General features: G+C 37.6%; 1 protein-coding gene across 1 annotated transcript in view; it reads right to left on the bottom strand.

Annotated features, from left to right (window-relative positions):
• Positions 1-14449, bottom strand: part of ANKFN1 (ankyrin repeat and fibronectin type III domain containing 1) — a 63444-nt gene extending 48995 nt beyond the window's left edge. Inside the window, exons 1-4 of the mRNA XM_076353744.1 lie at positions 14260-14449; positions 6771-6981; positions 2027-2221; positions 422-535 (exon numbers count right to left, since the gene is read on the bottom strand). Of these exons, the coding sequence (XP_076209859.1) occupies positions 422-535; positions 2027-2221; positions 6771-6981; positions 14260-14445 (706 nt within the window). The 5' untranslated portion in view covers positions 14446-14449. The remainder of the gene's footprint in view (positions 1-421; positions 536-2026; positions 2222-6770; positions 6982-14259) is intronic.
• Between the last annotated feature and the right edge of the window lie 896 nt (positions 14450-15345).

The raw sequence follows: 15345 nt of genomic DNA, 5'->3' as shown, positions 1-15345 counted from the left end.
CCAAAAGTTTCAGCTTCCAGAGGAATTCCTTTAAGGAATGGTGGTGTGGGTTTGGCATTTACAAGGATACACATGGTTTCAGGAGCCCACAGGCACCAAAAGTTAGCTTGTGTTTTATAACTGCTCATCTCAACCCAGTCATTGAGCCGATGTCCTAACCACAGTGAGTCAAGCAAACTTCTTCAAAGCACTCACGGCGAAAGCTTTTGGTTAATTTTTTTTTTTTTTTTTAAATAAAAATTTTGTCTTTGGGGAATCTTTTAAAAAAATTCCACTTCTACAGCTATTACTGGGAAAATAATTAAATTCAAACATTACTAGCATTGTAATACAATCTCTTGTAGATAAATACCTTTGTCATTTAGCTCTCAAATTTTTGTACATTGTTAAGGTAAATGAAAGAGATGTCTAAATCCAATACCTTTATACTTGGTCACCACAGCTGAGTTGACACTCAGAGGTTCTTGGAAGGTGACAGTGAGTGATGTACTGCTTGTTACCATGAGACAGACATTGGTTGGCGCCTCAGGGGCTCCTGGGAGAGAAGAGAAAACATCAGCTCTTCAGCACAACAAATCCTATTCAAACAATGTTTCTGAGTCTTCAAAGAACCCACTGAAAATCACCCTGCAATTGTGAGCTTTGGGTTGTAGGTGTTTGTGTTCTCTGCCTTTTGAGCATTTTAATTAGTGCCCCTGCTAACAATATCCTGCAGACACCATTTGTTTCTATCATGGTTTTTGGCTCCTTTCGGTTAAAAATATCTTCCTGCATATATGTAACCCAATAAAACAGATTCATGCTAATTATGTCAATGAAAAGCCCCTATAAATCTCTTGGGGTGGGTAGGAGGAGAGAGAAAGGACAAAACCACAAAGAGCTAATTAAACCTTTATGGTTTCACTAACAAACTCAAATTTATCAAATAACAGAAAACATTTTTACATTATTGTGATTCAGAAGTTGCAAATTCCACAAATGTTTCAGTGTAGTAGTTCCAAAATACAGTTGTCAGTTGAGGCCTAACATAATTTAAAAAAAAAAGCTTAATTCACAGAATATCAATCAGACTCAATTCAGAAATCAAACACAAAATGTCATGACTTACTGCTGGGATTGATTTAAAAAACCATTATATTAACTTACACTACTGCTGTATTTCCTGTATTTAGTATCTAATAGAAGGAGCACTACATCTGTCTTGGAGAAGTAATCTTAGAATACAATAAATCTGAGAAAATTATTTGTAAGTACATTTATATAAAGATGGTTGTAAAAATATTAATGGCAATGATTGTATTTCGTTGAATAGGATACAGCTAAAAGATCTACATGTGAAACAATTCAGCCCTGTTTACTCCTTCCTGTGGGCCCAAATTCACATTTACTTTGGGTACAGTCTCGCTTGTACAACTGTTTAAAGTGACACAATCTGTGACTACGCTGATGAAACATTATATGTGGATGCCAAAATTAAGATTAAGTTTTCACAATTTTTATATGTAAAATGAAATTCCATTGTTTGATCAAATGTTTAGAACAACTCCATTCTTCTAAAACAGAATACACTTTTTTTTTAAAAATCAAATTACAACAGAAAAAAGGTCAGTGTCCCCATCCCTCTTCCTCCCTATTCATATATTCTTTTCTAATCATCCTATTTTAAACTCTGAGCACATTAAATGAGATCCAGGAGTAAATGTGAAGAGAAATAAGCAGGACAGAATCATTAGATCCTGAACCAAGAGTTTGGAGGTCTCATCAATTTCATGCAGCCCACTCCTAAAGAAGCTATGTGCTTGTTGCTCTCAGATATTTGGTCCTCTATTGTTCTAACATCAATTTCCTTCTCATTCTTGGGAAGGCCATTTAGTCGTATGCCTCAGTTTTCCCACCCTAACATTCGTCTGCTTCGCAGCAGTGCTGTGAGGATCAGGTAGCGAGAGCGTCTTTGCTCCACAAAGGCAGAGTGTTCTCAGTTGTAGAGTTCTTGTCTTGGATTTTGCAAGTACTTTCTTCTACTTACTAGCATGCTCGTAGCCTGCTTTCATGCGCTTGTATAGCCTGTATCTCCATTCCCATGCTTTTAGTTGCTTCTCTTTTTCTGTGTTGTCTGTACCAAGGCCTTCATTCATCACTTGTGCAGACAATTCAGTAACTCGCTGCTGTGCTTCCTGGACCAATGTACTCAGATGCACTGACCTGCTTTCCATGTTAACAACTACCAAGAAAAGGGAAAAGTAAGTAATTGCTTGGTAGACTTATGTGGCAAAATTCTGGCCTTATGCATTCCGGTATAACACATGTAAGGTCAAATCCTTGAACACTCTCTGTCTTCCAGTAGTTATCTTGTCATCAAGTGGATTAGAGCATGCCAATTTATACCACCTAAGGATCTGGCCACTTAAATGGGATTAACAACATGAATAAATTGAGCAAATTTTATCTTCCAATGTTTCTCATATGTTTAAAAATGTCTCAATTAGACTGAAATTGCATATATATATTTTAAGTTGGTGGAATATTAAAAATGAACTAAAATAATAAAGCTTTTGGTTTCTATCCTACCCCTACTTTGCCAAAATATCATAAGCTTTCATAGAAAAAAAGAAGGTTGTACTGGTTATAAACACATACAGTACATAAATCTCTACAAGCAAAGAGAGATCTAATTGGCAAACTTAAGAATGAGAGTTTTGTGCCTAAGGGCCATGGATGGTATAGATGGATCTCTTTCCAGGTTTTCTTTGTGCCACAGTTTTGCCCATGTAATATCTAATCGGTCCTCTGACAGACTGGACAGATAGCGAGCAGCTTGACACATGGAGATTTTGCTTTTCTCCAGTGCTCAGAATAATTTTAATTTGACGTTTAGCAGTTCAGATTGCCTGTATGAACTACTATGTTCTAATAAAGATGAAAATGAAGATCGCATAGGTTACAAACTAAGATAGGTTTGATTTTAGCCCAAGTCCACAAGACTACCCTAAACCAGCCCCTTGATTATACAGTGAACTGTGGTGAATCAAGCCCTATTTTCAGAAATGCTTTTAGCCTGAAATTGTTCAAACTATTTGCAGTTTAGAAAATAGGACTTGTGTTTAATCTGAAAAGAAATGCAACCACTGATCTGATGTTCAATATGCAGGAAATAGTGTACAAGAGAAGGAATTCTGAAATCACAGAAAAACTTTTCTCTGGTGTCTGGTATTTTTGCAGAAGAGCTCTGAGATATTCTTAATTTAAAAAGCCCCTATTTACAGAAAACACTGCCCTAGCACAAGCAGCTACTCTTAGCAATGATGGGGAGTTGCTATGTAGGGACAGCCAGGCTCTTGTTTTCCCTAAGGTTTTTACAGGAACAGGATGAATCTTGCATAGGACACACCGATCATCCATTTGCATAAGCCAGGAGCAGTAGCCATTTCTGAAAACATCAAACTGTACCATATAAAGAACCAAGACTCTGACAGGTTTTTGACATCAAAACACCACATGAGCAAAGATGTCTGCGCATATGAATGTGTTATTGCTAAACTGGAATCATAGGATTATGGGACAAATGGGATTGGAAAAGACCTTTAGTCCAACCTTCTTGTTCAAAACAGGGTCAGCTATGAGGTCAGACCAAGTTACTGAGGGCATTACCCAGTCTGGTCTTGAAAACTTCTCAGGATGGAGGCTTTACAACGATTCTAGGCAACCTGTTCCACTGCTTTACTGTCCTTATGGTGAAAAAGGTGCTTGTTTTATCCAGTCTGAACCTCTCGTTTTAACTTTTGCCCTCTGTCTCTTATAACAATATCACAATGGAAGTTTAGCAGAGTCTAAGAATAACCCTACACACTAACGCGAAAAGTGCCATGGGATCTTTAAAGCCACAGGAGGAGAGCAAAGAATTACTCAATGCCTCTGACATCCAAAAGGTTGTTTTTGAAGAATATTTGTCTCTAAGACTTCACTTTCAGAAGCTGGCTTGAAGCCATCCTTCTTGAAGTTTGATCATTCTTCATATGGACATCAGAGACATACGGCCAGGCTTACTGGAATCTGCTGGTATCCTCAGAACTGCCTGTTTACTGGGAGGCCAAAGGTGATACGGTTTCCTGGATCCATGCCTACAATAAGCATGCAACACATCTGATAGCACAACAGGACTGAGGAAGGAGATTTTATGTGCCAGAACTTCAGGTGATTGAGAATTGGCATTGGTTCAAGTTCTCACTAAGGATCTGGCTCTATCTGTTCAATCAAGATTCTGATCCACACTTGTCAGGTCTTGGTAATGTGTCCAATCAGCCACTGGAAATTTTAATCTTATTTTTATTTGGGTTCACATGAACAAGCCAAGCCAAACCACGAGTATATGATGAGTAAGAGTGACTGAAAAGATAACCCGGTGGGCTTTGCATCCTCCCCAACTAAATTAATATTTTAAATGCTGTACTCTCTGATCGTACTTTGTGTTTAAGAGATGTTGGGTTCCTGTTGAGATTTATACAGTCTGAGCTCCATGTGGAAATGAAGATCATAGTTTTACTTTCTATTGCTTTATCTGCTGTTGTTCCTATTCCAGGCAGAAATCCGGGTGATACAGATGGAAGCTGTCTGTCCTCCAGATCCTCTTTTTTACAGCATTAGGTTAGGGGCTATAATGAGATTTCAGCTGGATGACTATGGCTAATATAGCGGAAGAGCAAGAGTTTTCTCTGTAGGAAGCTTTCTGTGTGTACTTGGAATGGGGAATTCCTTTACCCTGCAGTCTCCCAGATCTGTGCATCTGTCCTATACACTTCCAATCAGATTAAGAGATGCTTGTGTCCTGTCCCAAAATTGGGGTAAGTCAGAATTTTACCTTGGAATCCCCTCCCCTCCCACTCAGCCTGGGGAAGTCTTGCTCAGCTGCCCACCATAGAGAAATGAAAATGCTCCCACTGGGTGCTGGATCATGTTCTTGCAGCCCTGAGATCATACAAACAGAATGGATTTCATTCTAACAGGGTTAGTTAAGTACAGAAAGCAAAGCAGAAAGACTAAAGAAAATAGAAAGTGACTGCTATCAGTTCCACAAGAATGAAGTCACATACAAAGATGCTGTGAACCTTTGTTTTGAGTGCTGAAAGTAACTTTTTGTATTTTGCTCTCAAGTAGCAACTGTAAACCCTTAAGGTAAAAAAACCCCCAAACAAACAATCGATTGCTTTTTATTGAGAATGCTTCATCTATTATTTCAATCAGAAAAACTAAAAATCAAGATAAGTGAAGTGGAAATTTGGTGGGTATATTTTGAAATGGAAATGAGGTGGTTATATATTCATATTCTCTGTGTTCATAGGCATGTTTGCATTAATTACAGGAAATGAATACTAATTTATGATTGCCCCTGCTCGCCATCGGACTGCATTTATTTACAGATGAGGTCAATGAAAAATTAGTTTAGTCTTTTTTTACTGCTGTTTAGAACACTCAAGACTGTGTTTTCCTCTAGATTTGTCATGGTTAATGAATGTTGCTTCAGCAGTCAATCATGTACTCTAAATGCTGTCACACTTTTTTTTAAAGCCTCAGTCATGAACCATGACAGAAAAATAAACAAATAAATATAAAACTAAAAAACTCTTTTCACTGAGCAGCTACACTATGCAAAAATCTCCAGGGAAGGTTAAAGGAGGCCAGAATAAATGATAATGTAAGTGCTGTGGACATAGAAAAGCAATAAAGGTGTACCAACACTGAGGGTCTGGCAAAAAAACTCAACACACACACACACATGCACACACACTCTCCAGTGAAAAAACTGGCAATGTTAGTAGCCTCAAGGTGCAATTTCCTGGAGCACTGAGATTGACATGCCAGCACTAAATGTTGTTAATTTAACTAACTTCAAATTAATGGCAGAGTCTGCAGTGGCCGAACCCCTCAAACACAGTCTCATTATAGCCTTGCTGGGAATGTCCTAAATATAGGCATTGACAGTTTAAAACAAATTCGCATACATTGGTGTATTTTTAGACACAAGTAAGGCGTCAGAGTTTGTGTCATGGTATACAGTTGATTAATTGGGTTGGTAAGTCACCCTCCAACCCACAAATAAAAATGCCCATGAAGGAATACAAAGGAGTTTTATAACTACAATATGTAGTTATAAGCAATATTGGTATTCCAGTAAAGTGAGAAGGTCTGGTTTGTGTTTAGATTTTCTCTAGTTCTGTAGAACTTTGAAATTCTCATTTAAGTGGGATTTTAGGCCATTTGAAGACTAGGAGTGAGGAGTCTGTGGGCAATGGAAATGATAGATTTCAACACAACCTGTCTCCTGAAGGCAGCATAGCCAAAATCAAAAGGATAATAAAAATAAACCAAAGTCTAGACAACCCATCGTCCTTTTCATTTTTTATGACAAACTCCATATTTCAGACCATGATCTTTGAATCACCCATTCAGTCCCTGTTTCCATATTTTTAAAGATTTTTTTCTCAGTATGGAGATTAACTCAGCTGCCCCAGTGTTAATCACATTACAAGCTCAATCTGATTCATCAGTTGGTGCATCTGACATAGAGAACAAAAAAGATCTACTGAGCACACATTCAACAAGCAGATATTGCTGCAAACGTCCACCAGCACTGTGGTACTATTGCTGGTATGATCATCTTTATGATAAAATCAATCCATTTTTGTGTGTAACGTAATTAATTTCCCAAAACAGCAGCAAACCTAATCTTCTACAGGCAATTACCCAAGTCAATTCAAATTGTGTTCTTTACTTACAGTGTGGGCTTTCCTTTGCCCCAACGTGTAGAAGGGTCCTAGCAATAGGGACGTTGTTTGTCAAAATGGCAATATCCAAAGGAGTTAGTCCCTCACTGTTTGGTGTGTTCAGGTCCAGTTCCTCCAGTGTGTATTGATAAAGAAGAATCTGAACAGCATCCAGATCTTGCTGTTCTACGGCCTCAAACATAGCTTCATTGCACTGGAAATTCTGTGTATCAATAAAAACAGAAAATCAGTAGAACTTTTCAAATGTCAGTGTTTTAAAAATGAATTGAGAAAATTTGTGTTTTGTGAGATTGCTATAAAATATTGATCCTCCAGCCCCAGCTTAGGTTCAGCTAGAAACATGGAAATTGCTTGCAGCAAAACTGAGCTTGGTCTGCCTCTGGACTTGTGTGCTTGAACTTGCTTCAGGTCTGTGGGAAGATTCAAGTGAGATTCAAACCCATACAAAACAAACCCATACTTATTTAGACGTCTGTCCCATAATCAAACTATATGAGCAATATTATATGTTTTCAGTGTGAAGCTGGGTGAAAGACTATGATTTTGGCAGAGTCTTGGACTACTGAGTTTTTCAAACTCAAAATTTAAAGTAAAAATCTACAAACTCAGGTGATCAAAATCCAAATCAAACAAGCTATTCTGGAGAAAAATCTTCACAGCTCCAGTGTGAGCTAGTAATAGGTACTGTTCATTCAAATACTTCCGTCATTTCTAGGTGCTCATATTTTTGCATTTAACTTGTAACTAGAAGCAGCTTTGAAACGTATAGTCCTTAAATAAAGCAGTAGAAATGAGACTGAAAAGATTGACTGTCCAGTGTGCATGTCCAGAAAGTGATGTGTCTGAACAGCAGAGAACACAAGCAGCCAAAACCAAGAACATACATGGCACCGACTCTCAAGCAGGGAGAACCACTGAACCTTTTGCTTATCAATGTCAAGGAGATAAAAGAATGGTATAATACAAAGAAACTTATAGTTTCTTAATTGAGCTGGGGAGTAGCAGGTACAGGAGAGTAGCATGGCCTGCAGGTTTCTGTTATGAGAACATCCTTCTGGAGCCTACAGTAATGACGTGTTATTTGCCAAGATTCTTTAAATTGTCTCCGAGCATCTCGTTGCCATAATTACCCAATAGGTTTTTTTCCCCTCTCAGGAATGAATTAGTAGAAGCAAGAGGCCCAGCTATGCAGGGAGGGCTCAGCATGTGGTCACATAAAGGAGCTGAGATCTACGTAGACATATTTTGCCAATGGGCAAACTAAAGAAATGCATACATAAGAGAGCAAGCGACCCAGATACATGATGTAAACTAGCTTCCTGTGTCCTGAAACCCACATGGAGGAAACACAGAGAAAATTCTTATATAATAATGTATTCTTTATGATATGAAATAAATATTGAATTGAAACCGTCTTCTACTGTGATTAGAAATTAACATTTCAGCCACATCAAAACTTTTCTTTTTTAAATTGATGTAGTTTTATTTGGAATATCCTTGTCCAAGTTTTGATCTCAGTGAAACAACACTTTCTGAAAGAGCACTGATCTGCTGGAACATCTTCTGTCTCCTCCTAAAACGCAAAGACTAATGGTTTGCAAGCAGTTCTGAAAACCAGAGTCCACAGCTACACTTTGGAATTTGATCGGTTCTGCAAGTTTTTTTCAGTTGTGCTTGAAGTTAACAGTGTCTTCAGAAATTCTCAGGCCTGACAGAGATCTTCTGGTCTACTGTTTTGCATGTGAAGTATTGGTACCACACTAAGAAATTGCAAAGATAATGTTATCTTAGAGTTTTAATATGGACCCCACCTATGCTAAATATTAGGGATCAGCAGAAAAAGACGACAGATGTACATTAGATGATCTTTACCCAAAATTGTCAATATAGAGAAATGAGATACATTAGATGACTATCTAAGGATGAGATGAACTATGCAGCAATAAAGCAAATCTAGGAGACTAGTGCCAACTTGGGAATCTACCTTTTAGACACTTAAGTACAAAAGATAGGTCATGCTAGAGAAATATTTTTTCTGTAGATTTCCATGCAGAATAAAAGACACTACTTAAATGCTTCATCAAAATGGGTCTCTGTCAAATTCTTGTTTTCAGATTCTTCTCTAGGTTGTAAGATTCAGATTTAATTTCATTATCAAATACTTAGATCATACTTCAGTGTTAGGTGTAAGAGAAAATCTCAGAAAAAGGAACAGTTGAATGGTAAGCAGCTAGATTTATCATTCTTTATCCAGCCCTCTGTTCAAGGCAAAAAATTGTCTTTAAGGACATATACTGTCACTAGAGAGGGCACATCTCCAGAAAATTTTAGAAAAGAGGCCAGCACATATTTCTTTTATTATAAGGTAAAACTTAAAAATGGCAGAAATTTTTACTGCAATGCAGCAACAGTTCTTTTCATTCCAGTAGTGCCACACATCTGCTGTCTTGCTTATATAACACCTTATCATCCTGAAATCAGAGATCTTACTCTTATTCTGGCGTTTTGCCCCTACCCTCAATGGATGAAGTGCTCTAGCTAGAAATTAAAAGAATTTTAATTAATTTTAATTATAATTACAAAATATTTTAATTAATGGTATGATTCTGATACATGCTATATGTCATCAACTCCCACTCAAGTCAATGATATGCATTTAACAGCTGTATGTCACTGTACTATGTACTCAAAATTAACACAAATAGATCATTGATGTTCCACCTAAAGAGGGAAAAAAAAAAGCTGTGCTCCTTCACTCTTTGAAACTTCATTGTTATGAATGCAGAACCGTGAACTGATAGATTGTTTTTTCATATAAATTATTAGAAATGCAAAATATATTTACCAATTCTCCAAAAATATATATCAACCTTCTAAAAAGCATTAATTTCATCACAGTTTACACCCGTTTCAAATTCTTTTTCTACTGATTTTGGAGCTTCCTCTATTCTGTTGTTTATGGAAATAAAGCGTAATTAGCTTCAGAAGCATCTGCATTTTGATCCAATCAGAAAACAAGCAAAATCATATTACTCTTGTAACTGATCACAGCTAGGAAAATCTACTTATTTAACAGTAATTTCATAAAGAGCTTACTACAAAGGTAATTGGTTGAAGTAAACTGAATGACTATATTAGTTTCCATTTCTTTTAGTTAAGTTCATTTTAGGAAACACTGGCTAGCAGTCTGAGAGCAGAACAAAAAGGTACAGCTGATGATATTACTCAATGACAGGCTTGCGGTGCTCAATTAGGACAGGAAACTAGGTATTTCTCGGTTCACATTTCCACTTCTGTGGCACTGGGCACATACGTGGTTTTCCACTTTTTTGAAATCAGAACAGTCATTCTCTTTTAATTGACTTAATGTATGTGCATAAAAGTTAAATGAGTTAGCATTTGTAGAGTGCTACCCTAAGTGCTCAATACCATTATTTGGCTTTAATTCCAATTTTGTGTGAAATTCAATAGATCTTGTACTACATCTCAGGAGTTTTTTGCGTTATATAAAAACAAAAAATCCCTGTTATATAATGAAAAAAGATGGCTAACTTCAGTATTACAGCTGGAATTAACCCAATGATATGGCTGACAAAAGCATTTGGCCCTTTTCAAATATATACACACACCCTTTAACAACAGATTTTACCTACCTGTATGATTATCGTAGAATTATTTTAAGAACTTTGATTTGAATTGTATTTTTTGGATTCAGTTATCAAGATTTAGACCTGCCTAGATGCCTTTCAAAATGCATCTTTGGATTTTTGCTTGCCAAATTAAATACCTAAAGTATTTGTGAAATATTGGCCTTAAGTAAGTTGCTGAACAGAATCTAAGCACATGCTTAAGTTAATTCCTCATAAACGCTCTTGCCAGCTAATCTGTTAGCAAGAATGTTTCACCAAAAGGGAAAAAATAAAAACAAATTTCTATTTCTTCATTTCATTAGAAATCTGATTGAAAAAGCTGCACTAATTTAAACAAGAAACAGAGCATGAATTTTATAAGCTACTTCATCCAATCCAAACAATTATGAGACCAAATTGCAAATATCAGGTTTTCCAAATGAACAATTCAGACCCAAGCAATATGCTGAAATGTGTTGGCAAGTCTTGTAACTTCAAAGAGTGTAAAAACATGGGAACTGTGATATGGCCTTTCTAACTGGGCATGGATGCATCCCTCATCCACATAGCAGTGCGCATCTAAGCATGCTATATCTATTTCAGTCAAAAAATATCCTGGTGAAACAGCAAAATATCTACCATGTTTTCAGCCATGCCAGTAAATTGCCCCATTTGGAAGTCTGCATCGAGCCCAGCTCTCCAAGTCCAGAAAAACATTCTACATACCTGACCAACTTTTCCCCAACTATTTGCTTTCACACAGAAAACAGAAATATATTTGAATATTATATAGTTTTCTGTAAAAATCTGATCATATTCTACGTAAAAGACACTGTAGTATTGCAGCATTATTCAAGACATCTGCAGCCCAGGGGCAAGAAATTCAAATAGGGGTAAGACGTAGTATCTTTAGACCCATGTGCTCAATTTTATTCCAGCTGGTATTGTCACAAATACTAACAAGAGCCTTCCAATTTCTGCCTTCATTTACATTCGCTAGATAACTTTCTTCTGCTCTGAAAAGACAAAACCATTGAATTCAAAGACAAACTGAATCACATTTACAAGTGATCAAGTAAAGTTTAGGGGCAGTTTTTACCCTGCTTTTTGCTTGACTCAGTCCGGCAGCCTCTAATCATTAGCTAGACAGCTGTGCTATGTGATTAATTTATTTAGGTGTTACTCTGATGCACAAACGTATATACTGAAAAGGACTACAGTATTGCTTTGCCGTAAGTAATAACCATGTTCCAGTAAGTGATTCAGTGCTGGAGTGTTTAGAAATGCAATCTTATGAAGCTTAATTAAAATGAAGTGCCCCTTTCAAGATATTTGCTCTAGGTTTGACTGAAAAAGTCCACTATGTGCTACTGGAGTTGGAAAAAACGTTAAAGTAGTTTCTGCAAAGACTTGTTTTGATAAACATGAGTTCAAGAATAAAGCTATTTTGGGACATTGCTATGTCTGCAACAAGACAACAATTTACTGAATGGAAAGTGTTGCACAGCAAGAGAGAATGGAAAGAAAACTCTTCACTAGCCAAAGCTGAAAGAAAACAAATTCTAACAAATGTTGTTCACTTGTCTGGAGACATGATTTTAGTCATTGACTTAGCTCTGTAACACAGAAACTCAATGATTAGAAAATACATCAGCTAGCAACTTGACCTGGAATATTTCCACCCCTTCCTTTACTGATGGTTTCCTTGCTATTTATTTCTAGGGAAAACTGTGAAAACAACAGGCAGAATAGATAGACTGGGATCCAAAGCCTTTTGAGTTTGGTGGGAGTCTATTCGCTGTCTGTTGTGGACACCAGCTCAGACCCCAGGCTGGTAATACCTAGAGGTACCTATGCTCACTGTAGGTCAGCAGTGACAAAAGCTATGTCACTCCCATGACAGTGTAGTGGGTTGGGGGAAACAAAGTTAGCACAAGTAAGTCTATATCCCATTAAGCCGCCATCCACTTCACAATGTAAAATTGAGTCTCCTAATTACGATTACTGATTGAATAGGCACTCCCACCGCCTGACCAATCTGGACTGAAAAGGGAGAGAAATGAGATTGTAATTTGCTTTGTGGATAGCAGAGGACTTGAGCCTCAGAAGCAGTACACTGCTCTTCAATCTTTGGGCTATGTTCATTTGCCATTTCTCTTCTTTTTAGTTAAGTATGACAGAAGACCCCGTATTTGAAGGAATATGTAACTTGAAGTGTATCTTTAGAGAAACACTGGTCAGAAGATATGCTAACAGACTGGCATTCATTCAGTCTACACATCAGTCTGCTCTGACATGCTCCCCAGCACTAGTTTATCCTCCTCTTTCACTCGCTTAGTCACACACAAGCTTGCCATTGAAAAGAAAAAGGCAAGAAAAGATAGTGGCTAAAAAAATTCATCTAAAGAATCTTTTCCCACAGTTCATACTTAGAGGCCCAAATTCAAGTGATCCCTACAAACTGAAAGCATCTGGAAACCCACTGCCTCAAAAGCACAGCTGCTGGCTACTATGCAAAGGCTGTTCTCCAGCTATCAAGCCCTGTTTGAGTTTCAAGGCTTCTCCTTCTGTAAAACAAAATCTATTGGCTCTGGCAGAGCTGAGAGGAAGGAGCCATGATCCCCTGCTTCCTTCACATCATAGTCTTTCTTCACAAGAGACACAACAGTGTTAATTTTAGCTTAGCTCTTCCATGGGGCATGCATGGGTCCTCTGACTTCAAGAAAGGAGTGATCCTAGGGGATAGGATCATTGAATTGATTTTAAAATCATTTTCAATTCTTGCATTGATTAATATAACTTGGCTCACATGTAACAAAGATTTGTGAGGGTTAAAGGAGTCTAGAGTGTGCTTTTTCTTCTGACAAAGTGTAACATTTTTATTATCTGGCCCAACCATATTCACAGTTTAGTCCTGCACTGCGCTAAGCATCTGTTTTAGTGCAGCAGAGTAATGGTTCCAAGAGGTGTCTCCTGGCGCATTCACAGACACTGTCATAAGTCATTGCTCTTCAGAAGTGGAGAGGAACTCTTTTCCTCAAAATAATTCAGAGAAGTTGAAGGATGTGTCTGTTCTTCCTACTTATGGAAAAGGGGAATTTATTTTGTTTTGGCAATATCAACAGCAGGTTCATGTTCCTCCAGCAAATATAAAAGATTCTGTTTGTGCACTGAACTTATACTGTGCTATCATTCCAGGGACACAGTCCGTTCTTCTAAATGTATATGCTGGAGGTTGTGTAATTTCACCAGCACTGGCATAAATAGGAGCACTCATGAGTGTTAAGTCCAGCGGGTGCTTATATGCTTTCCTGTACTGGCACCAGAGTGCTCGGCTATGTTCTGCAACTAGGGTGGGGTACCCAGGCCAGCCTGCTTCATATGTGATCTCCTTTTTCCATGGTCTTATCTAGCGGCCATCACCACAGTCTGTGAACAACCTTGCACATATCTGTCACAGCATGTAAATTCCACTTGCTCTGTTGTTTGGAAAAATGGGAACTTCTATTAAGGTCATCTTCAGTTTTCTCAAAATACTTTTTCTTCATTTCTTGTAAGAGAAACACCTGTGTGTTTATATTGAATCCATTTTTGTCCCATTAATGCCAAGTTAAGAACTTACTCCTAAAATAAAGCATCATCACTTGAGTAAGGTAGCTTTTCTTTAGCCTTCAAGAAGGTCAGACTTTATTTTGACACAGGATCATAAATGGCAAGTCTGGGAAGAACGTACAGCACTAGTCAGGGAACAGACAAAGTGAGATGATGAAAATTGTACAGATTAAAAGCAAACTGATTACAGAGATTAATAGGACAGTAAATTGGCAGTTTGATAAATATCAAGTAATTACCGTTGAGGTCTTACGGAGACTGAGCCGGTCAGATCGAGCTCTGAAATATGCTTCATCAAAGGATGTATGACTCCCCTTAAGCTTCTCTGACAGGTTCCGATATAACCGCTTTGCAGCATTTGGAGAGGATGGCACACTGTTCTTTTTAGTCTGGAGGAGACTTAAGTTATGCATTTGCTGTGTCATTTTCAGCTAGTAGTTTCTAGAAGAAAAAACAACAGCTGTTTAACAAGGTTTTGCTACACTAAACATCATTGATCAGAACTGTATCATTGGAATACCATACATTGTACATTGCAAGACTTCTATGGCAAAAATCACTTTCACACACAGTTTTTGAACACTCAGAAGCACATTTTTGGGCTTTTTAAAAGCCAAATTGTTCTCTATGGAATTAGTCCCATGAATATCTATGGGGAGGGAGAATTAAGGATGGAAAAATAAAACAGACCACTTCAAAACTATTTGCTAATTTGTATAAGGAGAAGGGGTTTTGTTTAATGAGGGAAATGGCCTTTTGACAGAGTGAGTTGTGGTAATACAGGTGTCAGAAAAATGACACCCAAATGTAAATGTTACTATGCGATTTGGATAACGTACATAATCTGCATTTTGTCAGTACAATGGTTTCTTAAAACAAAACTGAAGCAATTGAGAGGAAAGAAATCTAACTGATTACAGAACATGGTGCAGGACTGAGTTTAACTGGTCAAGTGACTTAAGGTTGACACAAGCACAACTGTGGCAAGACATGCTTTATTTCCCACATTACTATCTGCTAGCAAACTGTGTGCTCCAAAAGCATGTGAGGTTTTCAGTTGGGTGGGTAGATTATCTTTCTCTAGAGACTCAAAGCAGTATTTCTCACTCAGGAAGTATGGCTGGATTCAAATACTTTTTCATCTCTGAACCCATCACAAGCTACTACAGAAATAATGCATGAACTTACATTTAATTTGCATCAAATGCTGACATGTTATCCAAATGAAAGTCCATTGCTACAGAGAATGCTTTTTGTTAGAGTTTTGAGGAGCATTTGGCAAGGGAGGGAACCTGCTCTGTGACCAAGACTCAAAGCATTATGTT

Source organism: Aptenodytes patagonicus, chromosome 16 (assembly GCF_965638725.1).
Source record: "Aptenodytes patagonicus chromosome 16, bAptPat1.pri.cur, whole genome shotgun sequence".
NCBI lineage: Eukaryota > Metazoa > Chordata > Aves > Sphenisciformes > Spheniscidae > Aptenodytes > Aptenodytes patagonicus.
The sequence above is the reverse complement of the archived record's forward strand: the minus strand, read 5'-3'. Positions and strand labels throughout refer to the sequence as shown.